Source organism: Miniopterus schreibersii (genome assembly GCF_964146895.1).
Source record: "Miniopterus schreibersii genome assembly, chromosome: 20".
NCBI lineage: Eukaryota > Metazoa > Chordata > Mammalia > Chiroptera > Miniopteridae > Miniopterus > Miniopterus schreibersii.
This window is the reverse complement of record NC_138122.1, coordinates 18,978,922-18,998,490: the sequence shown is the minus strand read 5'-3', so window position 1 is coordinate 18,998,490 and position 19,569 is coordinate 18,978,922. Positions and strand designations below refer to the sequence as shown.

The window sequence follows — 19,569 nt, the reverse complement described above, 5'->3', positions numbered from 1 at the left end:
AAAGCAGCTTTATTGAGGTATAATTGACATACAGTGAACTGCACAGATTTAAAGTGTATACAGGTTGATTAGTTTGACATATGTATGTATGTGCCTGTGAAACTATCATCACACTCAAGATAATGAACATCCAGCGCATGCATGTTTCCTCTTCGTGATCCCTCCCCTCTCCTCCTCCTCAGAACAACCGCTGACCTGCTTTCTGTTACAGTAGATTAGTTTGCATTTTTCTAGATTGTTCTGTAAATAGAACTGGGTTTTTTTTGTTTTTTTTTTTTTAGTCTTCTTTCACACACAATAATTATTTCAAGATTCATCACATTGTAGCATGTATTAATAATTCATTCCTTTTCATTGCTGAGTAGTATTCCATTGCATGGTCCTACCACAGTGTATCCATTCACCCTTTGTTTGGGCTCATTGTAAATAAAACTTCTATGAGCATTTGTGGGCAAGGCTTTGTAGGGACATTTATTTTTTTTTCTGTTGGGTAAATCCTTAAGAGTGGAGTGGCTGGATCACATGGTAGGTGTAGGTTTCATTGTTTAAAGACACTTATGCAGAGTTTTAAACACCAGAGGTTGGCTCCAAGCCCATCTGTACCCCATCCCATCCTAAATCCTTAACAAAGGTGAGCCGGCTCTGAATGGCAGTGCTCACGTAGACTTGTGCTCAGGAGCAAAGAAGGAATCCTGAGAGGAAACTGGCTGGATTAAAGGAGATGAGAATTGTAAAATCATAACAGATACTGTCCAAAAGTCGTACCCATTTACGTTCTCTCCAACAATGTCCGAGGGTGTCCATGTCCCCATGTCCCCACCCACGCTGGATGGGTTCCATCTCTAAATTGTTATAGTATCTCACTGTTGGGGTTTTAACTTCTTCCTTCCCATTTTGAATCCTTTAACTTAAGGTGGACTGTTTCTTTTTTATTTTTTTCAGCAAAAGGAAGGGTCTGGTTTGGATGGACCGTCTGCTCCGAGAAGCTCCTGGAAGCCTGGGATGCCCCGGGAGAAGTCCAGGCAGGCATCGCAGAAGGACAGTTCTAACCAAGTCCCCAACAGCTGTCGCGGTGCAGGCTTGGCTGGGGCCCTGAGCTCTTCAGACAGCACTCCAGAAGATGACGGAGGCTTCCAGACTGTGAGGGCCACAGTGTTTGAGCATCATGTGGAGAGACACACTGTGGCTGACCAGTCGGGACGCTGTCCCTCAGCTGCACCCCCTGGGGCTGTGACCCACGTCTTGGAGCCCAGATCCAGGCCCGAGAGAGGCTCATGGCTGGGGAAGGACCCTCCAGAAAAGCCGATCCTCAGGAAAGAGAACTCCAGGTGGTTTGAAAACCCCGACACAGACAAATTGGGACGGACTCCCCTCTTGAATGGTGACCCCAAACAGTATCATGTGCCTCTCCTGGAAAAGCACCCTCTGGGCGAAAAACACAGTAATAACCCTTTACTTAAGGGCTTGGAAAACCCTCCCAGGTCACAGAGGGTTGAGCCCAAGTATGATGTCCTGCACGCGGTGGGGGAGCGGGCGCACAGTGAGGCTGTCCCCTCGGCGCCCGAGGAAAAAGCTGTGACGCTCCGGAGTGGCAGGTCCCGGCTCTCGCTAAAGGGGAGGCAGCTGTCCTCTGAGGTCACCTCTGCTGACCCAGAGTGCCGGCTGGACAGTCAGACGGGGTCCGTCCAAAGGGCCAGTCTGATTTGGGAAGCTCGAGGGACACAGGAGGCCAGCGGGCCCAACCCTGACTCCCGAGAGCCAAAGGACACGTTCGGGGGCAATTGCCTGTCGCCCAAGTGGAAAGGTGGGGTGGCCGGGAACTGGCATAAAGCCACTCTGGTGGTCAGTGATGAGAAAGGCTCGGAAGGGAGTGTGCCGAAGGGGTCCCTCGTGGCGGCTGCTGGCGAGGGCGACCGGAGGCCGGCCCAGGAGCCTGAAGTCAGGATGCGGAGGGGGAGCCCCACGGACCAGAGATTCGAGAGGTGGAGACGGCGGACGTTACCCCACGACGTGAAGTTTGATGAGTTCAGCTTCCTGCCCCCAGAACGCCCTTCGGAGGTGGAGCAGAGACGCCCAGATTATCTGAGCCCCACCGCCGGTGCCTTAAGGAAACCTCAACCATCCCACAGTAGGGTGGAGGCCCAGGACGGGGACCCAGGTATTTCACGGGACCCAGCTCTCCCAGTGAAGCAGGGGTCCTCTGGGGAACCCAAGGCGACATTTTTTGCAGTGACCTATCAGATACCCGATACTCAAAAGACAAAGAGCATTGTTAAGTCAGCGCCTGAAAAGTTGACGGAACATTCTAGAAAAACGGCTCCACCTCCATCACCTCAAGCTTTAACTTCTACCTTGGTTTCTCTCAACCCTGAAGAGCCCCCGGAGACCAGGGGCAGTAAAAACTGGGCTCAGGGCAGAGAACGTGACAATACGAGCTTTTCAAAAACTCCAAAGCCAACAAGCGTTTCATCGCCTCTTGGGGACAGGATTCTGGATCTTTCTACTGAAAGAATCATCAATGCCGACACTGTGTGTGTTCATCGGCGACCAGAAGACCAGAGGGACAGTGGGAACAAGGCGTCCCCCAGTAGCGCTCCCCAAATGACCCCGGCTTTCAAAAGTCGCCCGAAAGCTGGCGATCTCCTTGTCAGAAGGACCGAGGCGGTCACCGAGACGTCCCCGGGCAAAATCAAAGGCGGCTACAGATCCAGCGTCCTTGACATCGACGCCCTGATGGCCGAGTACAGGAGGCAGGAGGCTCAGGAGCAGGTGGAGGGGCTGCCCGCGGAGCCCAGCGGCGGGCCCCAGGAGCGGCCTGGCCAGCGAGGCGGGGTGGACCGGAGGCGGAGGAGCCTGAAGGAATGGCCCGAAGCTGAGGGTCCCTGGAAACAGGCCACTTTGGCTGAAACAAACCACCCTTCTAGTCCTGGCCCTGGCAAGCAGCTGGCCGAGAGCCCGGGGGCCCCCGCAAACACCAAGCTCAGCTCTCCTCTGTGGGCTCTGCCGCACACGGCTCCTGAAAAACAGCCGGGGGCCTCTCCTGGCCCCGCGGGCCCCGGGAAGATCTCGGGAATCCCCGAGGATGAAAGAAAGGCCTTTGCTAACAAACATCACGGTGCAAAGCGTCAGGATCACCCAGCCGCCTGGGAGGACCCTGGCGGGGGAGCCGGTGTGTTGCCTAAATCGTCCCCAGCTGACCAGAAGAAAGGGACCCCGAGGAGATCCTCTGGGAGGGGAGAGGAGAGCCACGTGGCCCAGTGGGGCGACCGCCCACAATACTATGGAAGGTCACCCCTGGACGTCAAAAGGGCCTATTCGGAGAAGGGCGCCCCTGCCAAGATCCGAGAGGGCCTGTGCATCATGCAGGAAGCCAGAGAGAGGAGGCGAGAGCAGCCCAAAGGGAGGCCCAGCCTGCCTGGGGAGAGTTCCGAGGCCAAGGAGACCAAAATGGGGCCCTGTCGGCGGGACTCGGGGACTCGAGACAGTCAGAAGGTGAGTAGGAAGGCTGTTTCTGTGTTGTCAAATATTAGTTAAAGATGTTGCCTGGGGGTATCAAACTCAGAACCTATGTGGGCCAGGTGGGTAAGTAAATGAGGAGTCAGGCTGGGTGTGAGACCCTAGGGAGTGGCGGGAATTGTGGCAAATGGAAAGCTCATGCCTTATCTCAAGGGGTAATTGCTGCTCAGTTCCTTCTGGTTCTTGACGAGTGAGAATGGTGGTCCCGAGATGGTAGATCTGATTTATCAAGAGAATCTAAAAAAAAAAAAATCCAGGTTTTTATATGTAATTTCCCCATTGTGAAATGAGGACAGCTTATTAAAAAATTCTGTTCAGCTCCCCCTATACCCCCCAAAAACTGTGTCTGCTGGTTCCATTTAGCCACCAGTTTGAAACCTCGGCCTAGAATGATGATTATAACAGGTAACATTTATTGAGCACCTGCTGTATTCCAGTATGTTGTATCCAGTTCATTACTGTACCCCAGTAGTCAGCACCCTGCTTGACATTTTGTGAACATTCAAGAAATATTTGTCGAATGTGTGAATGAGCCATCTTATGGGAGCCTTATGGCCATCCCTCCTTTGTGGTCTGGGTTTCCACAGAGCAGGTTCTTGCAAGTAGTTGTTTTAGGAGGTGGTGCCCGGAGGAGCTGTTGGAGGAGGGGACGACTGAGGTGGAGAAGGGAAGGCAGGTCATCAAGGCTCCACTCTGGGCAGCTAAGCCTCATTCTCACTGGAGACCTCTGTGGAGCAGCACAGATCACTTCTGAGTTGCCTGGTCCCAGGGGCAAGGAACCTGGAGTATTTATTTTCCGGTTCGCTTCTGTCTTTGCCTGAGGCTGTCTCTGGGGCTGTTAACATTTAGACTCTTCCATCCTGCCTGGCACCACGCTCAGGGGTGGAAGGAAAAACCTTCACGCAGCAGGACACCACTGCCACTGCTGTGTACTTGAGTGTGGGGCTGGTATGGTTGTCTTGTACAGATGGGAAAAAAACTGAGGTTCAGAGAGGTTAAGTAACTTGTCCCAGGTCACACAGCACCGAGTGGCAAAGCTAGTATCTTCAGGAAGCTTTTAATCTTGGTGGGGAGAAGGGACACAGTGATCCACAGCCAGGAAATGATACGGCTCAGAGTGAGGCACTGGAGAAGAGACCCAGGAAGGCATCCTGGAGGAGGTGCTGGCTTGAGCCCATATGCCTGAGGGCTGGATATGAATTTGGATGAGCTGATTAGGGGAGGTGAGGGCATTCTTGGCAGGAGCACAGTGTGTGCAAAGGCTTGGAGGTGGGAAAAAAACACGGCGTGCTCTGGGGGCAGTGTGGAAACCAATTTAGTGCCCACAACCTCAGTTTCCTCATCTGTAAAAAGAGAGGGGTCCAACCTGGAAAGGGATGTTGTGGAAATGAGACAATAGAATTATATCAATAGAGATCATGAGAGGAAGGTTCACCAAAGGTGAGGGCTGGACTCTGGCTTTGAACCCACATCTCTTCCAATGACCACATTCAGACGACTGGGCACGCAGTGGGCATGAGCCCCGGGCCTGGCCTCTGGCTCTGGCCTCTGTACAGGTGCTTCTCCAGAAGGGACCCACCTGTCCCCTCCTCCAGGCTGTTATTGTGGGAACTCTGGGAGACGGAGGAGACCGGGGAAATGCGACACTGAGGCTGTTTGCGGTGCCTCCTCAGGGGCCCTGCTGGCAGCGGGGAGTCAGCGAGCTGTGGAGGGCCCAGCCTGGCCTTGGACGCCCGCCCGCGGTGTGCGGGGCCCCAGCAACGCTGTTGTCAGGGGATCCGTTTCCTCACTAAGGACTGGGAGGCCTTGGACCAGCTCCCTGTTTCTCTTCTCTCCTGCCCAAAGATGTTTTGTTCTCCCTCTTTAAAAAATAAAAATCGATACAAGCCATACAGAAGTGCGAAATGATGGTTGAAAATTCAAACCTTACAAGGGTGCCTAAAAAAGTGTCCCCCTGGGGCCCCTTCCCTTTTCTGTCTCCCAGATGCAGCCAGCCCCTGGGACAGTTTTTGATGTCCTCTGGGACTCTACTGTACTTCAGAGTTGCTTATCAATCATATATATGTTTATTTATAATTGTATTTTCCTTATTGCAGAAGGTAGTGCATGCTGGCGTAAAATTTAAAATGTTATAGAAACATGGTTTAGAAAGAAAATCTCCCCCCAAAGGAGGAGTCTGGCCCAGGAACTGGGACACACCCCTCCAGGCCCATTTACTGTTCTCCTTCTAAGTCTTGCACAGTTTGCCCCCAGGGCCCGTTTCGCTAAGTTTGAGACCTTTTTTATTGTGACAACTGGGGAGGATTTTTCTCCTGGCGTCGACTGGCTGGAGACCAGGGATCTGCTGCTCAACCCCCTCCAGTGCCCAGGACAGGCCCACCGCAGACAGTCATCCAGCCTCCCGTGGATACAGCCCCAAGGCTGGGGATCCCTGGTCTAGACCCAGGTAGAGACAGATCGAGGTGTAGTGACGTACATACTGCCTTCTGAAGCACGGCGACATCCTTCAGAAAACCTTACCACTTGCTTTTTTAACCTTAACAGTAAAAAAACAGTGAATCACCTCATTATTTTGAATGGTTGCAAAGTACTTTATTTTATTGGTCGAGCCCCAACTTTTTTATCCAGACTCTTGTTGATGGACATTTGGGTTGGTTTCAGTTTGGGAGTTAGAAGCAGAATGTCAGTGTTTTTATTGATTTTAGAGAGAGAGGAAGGGAGAGGGAGCCAGAGAGAGAGAGAGAGAGAGAGAGAGAGAGAAAGAGAGAGAGAGAAACACGGATGAGAAATATCAGTTGCCTGCCTCCTGCACGCCACCTGCTGGGGATCGAGCCCGAAACGCCGGCTTGTGCCCTGACCAGGAATCGAACTGGTGACCTCTCGATGCTCAACCCACTGAGCCACACCGGCCAGGGCTCATTGAGCATTTTGATGCACATTTTTGCTTCCTCGGGTGAGGGTTTCTTGATTCACAGCCAGTTCTGCTCAACTCTACATGGGTGTGACTGTAATTAAAGTGCTCGCTCCCTCCCTCCCTCCTACCCTTCCTTTCTCTTTTTTTTTTCCACTTAAACATTTATCGAAACTTTGCCCCATACCAGATTATTGTATTTCATGTAATTAAATTACTTATTTTTGTTTCAAAAGAGGGAATATTTTCACACAGCTCTAAAAATATTTAAAGATATGGAGTAAAAATTGCCCCATACCTCTAGTTCCACTTCCTTCCATTCCCCCCCACCCAGTAATCACTTCCATTCTCCTTGGTCCAAATTCCTTTAGAGTTTCTGAAAATACAAGCAAGTAGGAATGCATAGTCTTATTTTTGCTTTCTTTTTTCACCAAAAGAGAATTCTGTGCAACTGGTTGGAACTTTGGTTGCCTATGGGAGTAACCCCGGGAATCCTAAAAGAAAGCAATGCAGGGGCCTCGCCCCAGGCCAGTTCCATAGGGATCTCCTGGGTGCGGTCCGCCTTGGTTAGTTTTAAAAGCTCCCCAGGGATTCTTGGGTTGAGGTTTTCTGCTGAACCCACAGATCTGCCGCTTGCCTTTTTTTTTTCATAAATGCATCGTGGAGAGTTTTGGGATTCAGGCCACAGAGGGAGAGGGCTCATTCTTTCTGACTGCTGCACGGATGGGGAAATGGAGGCTCAGAGAGGTCTGGCGGGGCGCCCTGAGTCACACAGCTAGTACGTACGTACCTTGTGTGTACCTGCGTCATTTTGCACATGCACAGGTCCGGCAGGTCCTGGAAAGATGTCATTTCATTCAACGTTGTTTTGTGATGATGTTAACGAGAGAAAAATGGCTTTGCTGCCGGGCCACTGTCTGTGTGGAGGTTGCACGCTCTCCCCGTGTCTGCGAGGGTTTTCTCCAGGGACCCTGGTTTCCTCCCCACTACAGAGGTGTGCACTTGGTTACTGGTGTGTCTACATTGTCCCGTCTTAAGTTTGAGCGGCCCTGTGATGGACCCGGTGTCCTGTCCCGGGTGGGTGCCCGCCCTGTGCCTTTTGCTGTGGGGAGAGGCTTTGGCCACCCACAAACTGGAATAATGGGTTAGAAAATCATCATCTTACTTGTGTTTATTTGTCTTTCTTAAGCGTAGCTCACATTTGTGTCTGTGTTGAACATTAGATGTGTTCGGGGTCTTGACTTAGAAGTTTGGTGATGGTTTTGTGACCAGATATATGGCGTAGGGACTGTTGTTTCTGTCAGTGAGCCTGAGGTCCAGGTGGTTTTGCTATCTGTCGTTTTGCTCAAAGTCACAGTTTCCAAGGCCCTGTGGACGACTTTCACTGAGGACTTAGTGCATATCCGGGGGCTCAGGATGGCGATCGCCTGTCCAGGGGTGAACAAGGCTGTCATTTTGCAGGACCTGCTGGTTTGCCCTGCGGCGGGGCTGTCTCAGTGCACATCCTCACCGGCAACGACAGACAGGGCCCGTTTCCCTCGGCCCTGCCAGCCAGGTGTGTCCCAGACCCTGGAGCTCGTATCTCTGATGAGTGTCCCTCGTCTCGTCCCCAAGGGTGAGGCCGTTTGTGTTTCCCTCCTGTAATCCGCTTGCTTACCTGGAACATCGGTCCCTTTCTCCTGGAGCTCTTGGAGTTTTTTTTATTAGGAAGATGAACCCTTTGTACTTTTCTGATTTGATTTCTCCCTGGACTGCAAATTGGGCACTAACCCCAGGCCAGGCCCTGTTCTGTGGCTGGCTCGGGATGCACCTGCCTTTAAACCTTCTGCTGAGATGTGAGGAGGCTGAGAAGGACCAGCCAGGGAGGGAAGAGGCGACCCAGAGGGTCTCATCAAAGAGAAACACTGTGAGGCAAGAGCTCGGGAATCCAGCCTTGCTCTCTACTGGTGCTGTGTGTCCTTAAGCAGGTGCCGCCCCTCTCTGGGCTTTCCTTTCCTTATCTGTGTGGGGAAAGTGTGAGACACGTAAAATACATTCTGGAGCCTTGTATTTACTGGCCTGTGGATGTATCCCCTGTAGATAACCGCGTGGAAAAAAATGACAGGATTCAGACTAGCGTATGCAGTATTGTGCTATCTATATACCGTTTCTGTATATGTGCACATGTGTTCTGTATATGGAGAGATGTCTAAAATGAGGTCACCAGAAGTTACCAGTGGCAGTAAGAAAGCTGGCTAACATTTCTGGGCTCCCTGCTGACAGGCAGGGAGGGGGTGACTAGTGTGAGGCAAGCCAGGTGCCCGGGACCCGTGCATGTCCGCCCCCTGGGGCGACACTAATGTCATATACTTTCTGTGTGCCGTTCCCCGCTTGGCTCTCCCAGGAACCTAGAAGCTGAGCGCTGTTATTATATTGGTCTTTTCCCACATGGTCAAGGATCAGAGAGGTTAAGGCACTCACGTGAGCTCCACACAGTTATTAAATGGCTGGGGCCGAACTGAACCCAGATTGCTGATCCTGCATATTACCTCTCGTCATTGAGGCTGTGGGGTGGGGTGGAGGGGGAGAGTTTCTGGAGCTTTAATTTTCTTTTTGCCCTTTTAGGTACAGAGTGGACTCTCGTGGTGTGGCATATTCTTCCCGTATACGACAAAACCCCAGTAAAGTCCTTTTCTTGTGTCGTCTCAGGTGCCATCACGAGACCTGGGGAGGGAGGATGCCCTCGAGGACAGTGAGCCACCACTCCGGCAGGTGTCCCCTGTGGCCTTGGGCCCCCGGAGAAGCCACAGCTTCTGCAAGGACAAGAGGAGCGGGGCCTTCGTGGTGAGTGACACTGGCGTGGCCGGAGTGAAATTTCAGGTGGTGTCAGTCGCCGGACGCCACCAGGAATGTGGCTGTGTGGACCCTGAGAGGGTCAGGGCCAGGCAGGCACCTGTCGGGGAATCTGGTGTTGTCTGACTGGCTCTGCTGCGCTTCTCGACGTGGAGGGGATTTGGTGGCTCTGCCGAGAAAGCCTTCCTCCCTCTCAGGTTTCAGGCCCAACGCAGAGGGTAACCCCAGCTGCCTGGCATGCGGCCGTTAAGGGAACATATGCCCGGGTCTGAAAGTCCTGGGTTTGAATCCCAACACCATCTCCTCTTAGCCTGTTGGAACAATTTACTTAATTTCTCTGCACTTCGGTTTCTTCACCTGGAAAATAGGATCGTGATTCTTAATTCTCCTGCGCCACTGGGAGGGCGGAGTAAGACTGTGTGTAGCGCCCAGCACACAGCACAATCCCTGATAGTGGTGGTCACCACGGGAGGCAGTGTTTTTATTGATTTTAGAGAGAGAGAGGGAGAGAGAGAGAGATGGAAACATTGATGAAAGAGAAACATCAATTGACTGCCTCTTGCATGCCCCCTCCTGGAGATCATGCCTGCAACCTGGGCATGTGCCCGGACCAGGAATCGAACCGTGATTGATGGTCACGGTTCATGGGTTGACACTCAACCACTGAGCCACAGGCCGGGCTGCTCACAGGCCCTTTTGGCTCGCATAGTGTCCTGCGTGTCAGTAATATCTGTGCCTGGTCTCATGTCTCTGACACATGGGATCCCCCAGCATTTAAATCCTAGGTTCATTCCTTCCAGTTTTGTGACTGTGAGCAAGAAACTTCACTCCCCGGAACCTCAGCTTCCTCCTCTGTAAAATGGGGTGGAGGGGACGCCCCTGGCAGGGTTTGTGCAGGGATCTGATGGGCTAATAGCTCCAACAGAGTGAAAAGCCTGACTGTGGGGCTGGGGCTGCAGAGCCGGAGGAACTCAGAGCTCTGGGAGACGGGAGACGTCTGCTGAGCAGCCCCGGAAAGTTTGCCCAAGCGTTGGGATCTCAGCCCCAGGCTTACAGACTTGCACACATTTGAAACCTGCCTGGTTTTTTCATTGAATGCTCCCTTCCATTGATTTCTTTCTTACCTTTCCTCCATTCACTCTCAGGTGGCACCAACTCAGCTTATCTGATTGTACTTGAACTTTTGTGTGTGTGTGTGTAGACAAAGGTTACAGAGAGAAAAGCACTTAAAACCGGTCTTTTTATAGTCTCTGCTCGCTGGCACCCTCCCTGGTCGCCGGGCTCCTCCTCTTCCACTCGCTGGCTGTCATTGAGGAGCCTTTGTCCTTGGAGTCCTTGCATGGCTTGCGTAGGCTCCCTCCTTCAGGCCCTGAGGCCCCTGCCTGCTTGATTTCCTCTCCTCCAGAGGTGGATGGGTGGGGCCTGAACCCCAAGGGGCTGGGGGGGAGACCTAACTTCTCTGCTTTCAGGACTCATGTCTGCAATGCTGGGGAGTGGCCACCAGGAGGTGCTGACGTTCGGCTCACTTCCTAATGGCTTCAAAGCCTGACTCGGACCTTAGCTTTGGGCTCTGGAGGCTGAAAGAAGTGGGTTCACGTTCCAGTTCTGTCACTGTGTGACCTTGGGCAAGTGACTCCGATGGGCCTGCTTGAACCTTGGTTTTTCTTCTCTAAAATGAGGATGTTCCTTTCTGGCCGCAAGAGTATTTTTGTGAGCAGTAGATGAACTCACTCAGCCTCAGAATTTCCGGCGAGCAATTGCCTCCCCACAGCGTGTTGTTGGCATCCCGCATATGATGTTAGGCCGTGTTCATGTCGTGCAGAATTGAACGTGCATTAGGAACGTCGCTCGCTGGCTCCATTGAAAGGCTGATTTGCCTCACACAGCAAGATGCCCAGAGGTGGGAGACTGAGGAAGAGGGTGGTTGGGGGCTACTTCATATTAGGGGTCAGGGAGGGCTTCTCTGAAGAGGTGACATTTGAGCTGGGACCTGAAAGAGGAGGATCCAGCTATTTAGAAGAATCAGAGGGAGAACATCAGGCAGAGGGAACAGCAAGTGCAAAGTAGGACCAGCAAGTGCAAAGGCCCTGGGGCTTGTGTCTAGTAGTACGACTAATAATGGTAATGATGATGATGATGATATCACTGGAGTTAGAGTGGAGAGAACAAGGGGTGAGGGAGTTGGCAGGGTCAGATCTCACCAGGCCTTGCTGGCCACTGTAAAGAGCCCTGTTTTGGGTAAGTGCAAAGGAGGAGGGAGGTATTGTGGCATCTGGAGGAGTCCAGAGCAACATCAGAGCTAGACTCAGTGGAAGAAGGCATTAGCCCATGTGGGGGGAATGGCATGCACATACTTAAAGAAGCAGAGGATGTGGGTTTCCAGGAGCTCCAGGGGGTTACCTGGGCAGTGATGGAGGTGAGGCAGGAGAAGGGAGACCTGGATGAGAGGGGCCCTCAGGGTCAGAATAAGGGGCACCTAGGAGCCAGGAAAGGTATGACAGGGACACTGTCAGAGGTGTGACTCGGCCCGCCCTCTGGTGGACAGTGTAGAGAAGTGTCGAGGACCATAAGCTGGAAGCAGGAGGCTGTTGCAGTAATCTGGGCAGTATCATTAAAATATATACATATATTGTAGTTAAATATACATAACATAAAACTTACCATTTTTACAATTTTTAAGCATACTCTTTAGCATGCTTAAAAAATATAGTCACTAAGTATATTCTCTTTGTGCAGCCATAAGCTCCATCCAACTCCAGAACTCTGTCGTCCCAAACAGAAACTGTGCTCATTAAACACTAGCTCCCTGTCCCCTCCCTGATAACTCCTATTCTACTTTCTGTCTTTGTGAATTTTCCTGTTCTAGATACTTCATATCAGTGGAATCATACATTACTTGTTCTTCTGTTTCTGGTTTGCTTCCTTAAATAATGTCTTCAAGGCCCATCCGCATTGTAGCCTGTGTCAGCATGCCGTTCCTTTTCGAGGCTGAATAATATTCCATTGTACGTAGACACCATATGTCGTTTATCTGGTCATTTGTCAATGGACACTTGGGTTGTTCCACCTTTTGATTTTTGTGACTAGTGCTACTAGGAACTTTGGTGTACAAGTATCTGTTTGAGTTCCTGCTGTCAGTTATTTTGAGTATATACCAGGGAGTGGAAATGCTCAAAAGACATATGGTGATTCTATGTTTAACTTTTCGAGGGACCATCACGTTGTTTTCCACAGTGGCTTCACTATTTTATATTTTCACCAGCAATGCATCAGTGTTCTAATTTCTCCATATCCTGGCCAATACTTGTTATTCTCTGCTTTTTAAAAAAAAAACATAACAGCCATCCTAATGGGTGTGAACCCACATTTGCAGGTGCTTTCCTTTGAGGTCCTGTGTCAGGAGCTCCACGCAGAAGCCAGGCCAGGCAGGGATGGGACTTTGTGGCAGATGGGGAGGGGTTGGACCATCCAGCGTTTCAAGCAAAACCGAGGGCCTTGATCTTAATGTGAAATCTCACCATTTGTATATGTAGGAGCATATATATATATGTGTGTGTGTGTGTATATATATATATATATATTTAGACACACCCAGCTGTCTTCAACTAACACATAGGGTATTGGCAGCTTTTTGTCACACACGTTATCTCTCTGAATCCTCGCCACAAGTTATGGGGAAACTGAGGCTTGGGGAAGCGAAGTAACTTGGCTTAGGCTCATACAGGGGAAGCCTCCACATTCCGGGGACATCAGAAATGACCCGAGCGCCCACCAGGGGGCGCTCTCGCTGCAGTTTCTCCATCCTACCTTCCAAATTCAAGAAGGCTCAGTGTTCAAAGTGACCACCAGGGGGCAGGGTGGAGGCGATCTAGCTTCAACTTCGCATTTTATTATTCGTCTTTAACCCCTCCGCATTAGGGCCTTCGCCCTAAATGTGAAAAAGCCACGTTTTTCATGACCATTTAGAATTTTTTAAAAAAATGCACGCCCCCGATTTAGGTACACGTGTCAGTCAGCTCTGTTACCCATCTGGTGTCCTGGCAGTTTCCATTTACAAGGGGACATCAGAGCTGCTGGGCCGAGGCGGGGACATTCGCCTGCAGCCTGCACAGCCCTGACCACCCTCCCCCGTTTGTCTTCACTGATGTCTCTCTCTCCTCCCCCTCCAATTCCCTCTCTTTCTTCTTTCTGCTCCCCTCCAAAAGCTTGTAGAGGTATAACGTACATACTATAATATTCACTCACTTTAGGTGTACAATTTAATAATTTCCAGTAAATTTGCAAATTTGCACAACCATCACCCCTATCTAATTCCAGAAACGTTTCATCACTCCATCAGCAGTGGCTCCGCACTCCCCCTGCCCCCAGCCCCTGTTCACCTCTGATCTACTTGCCATCTCTAACGATTTGCCTTTTCTGGATGTTTCCTGTCACTGGAATCGCAAGGCACGTGGTCTTCACTTCTGGCTTCTTTCCCTGAGCACATGCTTTTGGTGCCACCAAGTTGTAGCTTGTCGGTCCCCTGGGCTGGGCTGGCTCCTTCTTGTCCTTGGGTCACTTTCCTGCCCGGCCTCCCTCGTGTGCCCCTCTGCAGGGTCCAGAGAACCAGCCCGGCTGGGCAAGAGGGGATGAAGAATGTTTGCCCCCTTTTTCCCCCAGTTGCGTGTTTTAAGTGATTTCTAACATCCTGCAGCCTGGGTTGGCTCTGCCCTCCCGGGATGAGCTCAGAGGTGCCTTGATTGGGTAGATAACCCCCGGTCCTGATGGGCTGACCCCAGCTTGGGACCCTCCCTATTACCCTGCCAGCCAGCGTGGCTGAGCTGACAGGACAGCAGGAAGCCGTGGCTGAGATGTGTTGAGTGCTTATCAAGATCTGGGCTCTGAGCACTTAATGCGAATGACCTCATTTCCCCTCCCAGTGACCCTGCAGGCACTATCGTCACCCCTAATTTCTTGAGGGAACTGGGGCACAGAGAGGTTAACCAACCCAATATCATGCAGCCAGCCAGTGCCGGGGGAAGGGTTTGAACCCAGGCAGCCTGCCTTCGGCGTCCACACCCTCTCTAGTGCCCTGAGCTGCCTCTATGAGACATGCTATCCTCTCCCTAGGTCTCAGTTTCCCCCTTGGACAGCCTTCTGCTCTGTCCGTGTCCTGATTCCTTGGGGGATTGTCAACTGCTAGAGGACAGGGTCATGTGAGTGGCTTCTTTGGGCCCCTTTTGGTGGCCGAGGCTTGGTGTACCATGCACACAGTAGGTCTGTCCTCAGTTTGTTATGGATGCACAGATTCAAATGTGGTTTCCTTGTCGGCAGGACTGCTGCTGGGAGGACTGGGAGCTCTCTGTCCCTCAGGAAACTGTCACAGAGCACCTACTAAGCGCTGGGCCGTGTGCCAGGGCCTGGGACCTCCAAGGTGATCCAGGCCCTGCCTGAGCGGAGCTCACAGCCTTGTGGGGAAGACGGGCTCCGTGACTCATGCTCGTTCAGAGGGCTTTCTGGGAACGTGCTGTTTGCGTTGGGCCTGAACGATGGTTGAATTTCCACAGATGGAAAGGGCATTCCTGGCAGAGGGCCCTGCCCGAGAAAAGGCTGGGAGCCTGAGGGTCCACATATGGCTGAGGAATGGATGTGGCAGGGACCTTATATAGAGGCTGTATGACAAAGGGCATTGAATGCCGAGCCAGGAGGCAAAGTGCACCCTGATGGAAGATGGGCACATGGGGTGGGGCAGACCCCTCTAGCGTTCTTGGGTGGGGGCTACGTCAGCACCATCTCTGTCCAGCTCCTGGTGCAGGGCCTGGGCCCTGGAGTGTGTGACCAATGAGGGGGCTGCCTGGGTTCCTACAGGGTCCTAAATTCAGATGCCTGGGAGGGCCGGCACGTGGTCTGGGCCAGTGCTGTGGGGAGGAATGTGACAGATCCAGTCCCCAGACAGCTCAGTGCAGTTCCTGCCTTGTCCCCACACTGGAATGCAGACCACGGACAGGCCATCCAGCCGCCTTCCTAGAGAAGCCAGGGCTCTGCATTGCTACGTGCAATTCTTCTGATGCTTAAATGTTGGCAACTAATTAAAAAAGCAAAGCAGTGCACCCTCCTTCCCTCCCCTCCCCCCCTCAAACCAACACCCAAACAAAATCACTCCTGGGAAGGGGGTGCCAGTTTTCTATCTGTTTTTGTTTTGTGAATGCTGATGTCCGTTTTAATAACCTCCCATCTTTTTTACGGGTGGCAGTTTCTGCTCAAAGCTGAGCACGCTGAGTGGACTTACACGATTCTTTGGACCGTCCGTCTTTTTTGGAATGAATGAATGAATGAGTGAGTGATGTTAATAAGAATTGTCCAGGACCTGCTGTGGCCAGGTGTTGTGTTAGGATGGGGGGAGCTGTCCTGCGAGGGGAGATTACAGAGAGGAAGACCGTTCCCCTAGAAGAGGTGCCGTGGGGCCCCGCGGCTGGGGCTGCCTGTAGCCGGGGCCGGAGGCAGGACGGTTAGATCTTAAGCTGGAGACCCCGACAGGAACAGGAGTGGGCGGGGTGAAGAGGAGGGGGGTGCGCCTTGTTTCGGGGCTGCCATAACAAATGACCACACCCCTGTCAGCTTAGCACAATAGAGATTTGTTCTGTCACAGTTCTGGAGCCGGAAGTCTGAAATTGAGGTGTTGGCAAGAGCTGTGCCCCCCCCAGGGACTCTAGGGGACGACCCTTCCCGCCTCTTCTGGGGGCTCCAGGCGCTCTTCGGCTCCTGTCCTGACGTGCTCCAGCGCCCGCCTGTCCTCAGGTGGCATTCTCTGTGTTCAAGCCTTCCCTTCGGCCTCTGACAAGGATGCTTACTGGATTAGGGCCCATGCCAGGAAATCCTGGATGATCTCATTTCAAGATCCTTAACTCAGTTACATCTGCAAAGACCTCTTTCCAAATAAGGCGTGACCTTTGTAGGTGCTGGGTGGACATACCTCCTGGGCCGGCAGTGACATTCCTTCTGGGCCGGCATTCAAGGAAGCGCCTGAGCAAGAGCCCCGGGGGTGGGCACCTGGCTCACAGGGTGGGGGTGGGGGTAGGGCTGGAGTGGGGTCCGTGGCGAAGGTGGGCAAGGTTTGTGGGGGGAGGGAGCAGTTTGCTGGGGAGCCAGGGAAGGCTTCCAATGTGTGTGGGGGAACCTTTGTCGCATTTGTGTGCTGTGGTTCCCCAGGCCAGGTGGAGGAGGGCCCCATGGGTCAGGGTGGGGCCAGGCAGCCAGAGTGAGATAACCCAGACTAGGCAGGGGTCACCTCTGGCCTGGGGTGGGGGGTGTGGTAGGGGGGCCTCCGCTCCAGGGGGCATGGGAGAGTGGGGTTCGATGCCTGCCCACCCTCACCCGGTGGCCTCATCCTGGGCTGGCTCTGTCTCCATCCTGTAGGTGCCAGGGTGCCTCTCCACCTCCGCAGCCCTCTTCCCTGCTCCCCAGCTCTGTGCCCTCTCGGACCCTGACTGCTTCCCAGGCCATCTGTCTCCTTGCTTCCTCCTCTGTCTGTCTCCCTGCCTCTGTCTCTCTCCTTCTTGGCTTTTCCACCAGGTAGGTTTCTCTCTCAGGGACCATGCTCCCCTCTCTCCTGTCCCCGGTCTCTGCCCCTGCCAGCCCATCTCCCTCCCAGTCCTCCGTGTCAGATGCTGGGACAACTCGCGTGGCATTGGACAGCTATTCCGTCTGTCAGCCAGTGAGGGCCACCTTTGTCGCTATCCCGTTAGCCCCTCAGTTAACAGGGCCCAACTCTCAGATTTACTGTTATTTAGTAAACACCCCCCCCCACACACACACACACTCAAACACCCCAGCTACACAGCCAGCCTGCGGGGATCAGCCAGTCCCTCAGCAAACAGCGCCCGGCCCTCTGGCTGTGCCACAGCCGAGACTGCCCTCTGACTGCACGGCAGGAGTCAGCCAGTCGGGCAGTGAGCGGGGCCCAGCCTTCCGACGGTGCCCCCAGCCAGTCCGCAAGCAGGGCCGGGCCTCCCGACGGTGGTGCCCGCGGGCAGTGAGCGCCGGGCCCGTGGCCTGCCGGATGCGGGCGCTGGGAAGGGAGGAAGCCCAGGCCTCCTTGGGACGAGCTTTGCGGTTCGCCCGTGGTTTCCTCGCTGCTGAGCTCAGCTTTTCCCTCCGCTCCGGGGCTTTCCTGCCAGCTGGGCTGCGGGGCTGGGCTGTGGCGCTGGAGTGTGCGGCCCAAAGGGCCCAGGCGCCTGCTGGGCCGGAGCTGGCCCCTCTGCCCGTGGCTACACCCCTCCCTCTTCTTCCTCCCGGAAAGGGGGCTCTGACGGGGGCTCTGGGGCCGACCCACCGCCTAGTCCCCACACCCCCCCTGCCGTTCTGAGCTGCAGCTGCCTCGCCCGCCCTAAGCAGGGTAACGCCTGCCGGTGGGAGTGCTGTGGGGACTAGACTAGGTGTGTTATTGTCCCCCGGCCGCTCCTCCGCAAAGCCTGAGCCACAGGGGTGCGCCCTTCCACTGTGCAGAAGAGGCCGCTGAGGCTCAGAGCGGTGGGGTGACTTGGCAAGGTCACGCTCTTACGAAGGAAGCATCCACGAAGGGTCGTCTTGGGTCGGCCTTGGGAGCATAATTTGCATCCTTAGTCCCTGAAAATGGATGCTCCCCTCAGCACCCTGCAGCGGGCAGCTGGGGACTCTGAGCTGGTGTTTCCCTTCCTCAGCCCCCCCAACCCCACAGGAGTGGACAGAGGCCAGGACTTAGGGTCGGGAGGCCTGCATTCTAGCCTTGGCTCAGTTTCTAACTCACTGTGTGGCCGTGACCAGCCTAGGCCTCTCTGGGCCTCGGTTTTCCCCTTCTGTGTAATGGGGACAATCAGGAGCTCCCACCAGGGCTGCTCAGCAGCTGAGCAGGAACCTGGATGAGGCCAGAAGGGATTGTGTGACCCAACAAGATCCCGAGTTGATTTATTTCCTTTCTGTGTAAGAAGCTGGGGGCCCTCCCCTTCCACATGTGGTTTTGGGGGAGGAACCACGCGATCACTCACTCACACTATGTTGCACACTTATACCAGCACCCGCAAACACACACCAGCGCAAACACACCCTTGCATAAAACACACATTCACACACTGACACACACACACAATCCCACGGACACACACGCATCTTAGCCCTTGCTGCTACACAGCTGGAAGCCCAGCCCCAGCCCCAGCACCTCCAGGAGGGCGGAAGGTCCAGGCTACTCCCCTGGCTTTAGGAGGAGCCGGCCCTGGACCCGCCCCGCTGGACAGGCCCCCAGAGATGCTGCAGGCGGGGCTCACGGGACCTGAGCAGCGGCTTCCCAGCCCCGGAGGCGGCCGTGGCCATTAGCAGGGCGCAGGGTGTCTGGCTGGTCCCCTGGCTGCCAGCCGGCCTCTGAATGATTCATGCCGCCTTGAACTTGATTCCTGCGTGACAAGCCCAGCGGGAAGAGCCTCCCCCTCCCGAGAAGAACTGGAAGCTGGGGATGCTCTGCCATAACCCCGGGGCACGGAGATGGAGTACTACTATTGCCCCGGCGTCCTGAAGCTCCTGCGCCGCCTCTGGGTGAGTGGCCGGCCAGGCTGCCGTCTCTCTTCCCTCCTGCCTCCTGCCAAGTTCGCTTCTGGGCCCTGCCTGCCAGCAGCGTCTCTGTTTTCTTTAACAAACGGTGGTTGTTTCAAGCCGGAGGGGTGTTGGGGGAAGGGAGGGGGCTTGTGGAAGAGCAGGGAGTCCTGACCGTCCTGGGATCAGAGCCCGTCTCAAATGGCCTGGGGGCCGGGGTGGGGGTGGGGGGGACAAGAAACACGAGGACGGCGTTAGCGAGTTTTCCCAAGAGCGACATTTCTTTGATTTAAAGGGCTATTCTTTATTCTGAAATGATATCCCTCCTCCTCCTGTGTGCGTGTGAAAACGCCCGGTCTTTTATGAGATAAAAAGAAGAGATTTCGTTGTTTTTTCCCCCCCCAATGAACTTCATAAGCAAAAGTAGGAAGTTGAAGCCCCCCCGGTGTGTTCTGTCCTCCGTATAACAGGAAAAAACCTGAAACTTTCTCTGGCGCAACGCCCAAGGCAGGCAGCCCTTGCGGAAGTGCTTTTTGGGGTATGAAGTGCTTTTCAGATCTTGTTTTGACTCTTGGACTGACCTGCTCTGTGTCCCTGGGCAAGTCGCTCCCCCTCTCTGGGCCGCCGTTTCCTGATCTGCGAAACTACAGGGTGGGCAGTAGGCGATGGTGGTTTAGATGACGTTCACCGGGGCTCCGTGAGCAGAGGGGCTTAACGAGGAACCGTGCCCGGGGGGCGGGGGGGGTGTCTCAGAGTTTTCTAGAACATTC

The 19,569-nt window shown here is 53.7% G+C and overlaps 1 protein-coding gene across 2 annotated transcripts in view; it reads left to right on the top strand.

The window, feature by feature from the left end:
• The window catches only part of KIAA1671, a 127,358-nt gene that overhangs the window by 44,050 nt on the left and 63,739 nt on the right, over positions 1–19,569 (top strand). The window contains exons 4-5 of one of the 2 annotated variants that reach the window (XM_081122670.1): positions 943–3,492; positions 9,116–9,250. In XM_081122670.1, coding sequence (XP_080978796.1) covers positions 943–3,492; positions 9,116–9,250 — 2,685 coding nt within the window. Of the gene's footprint in view, positions 1–942; positions 3,493–9,115; positions 9,251–18,568; positions 18,803–19,569 lie in introns of those variants that run through there. The other variant, XM_081122672.1, reaches the window with a different exon arrangement.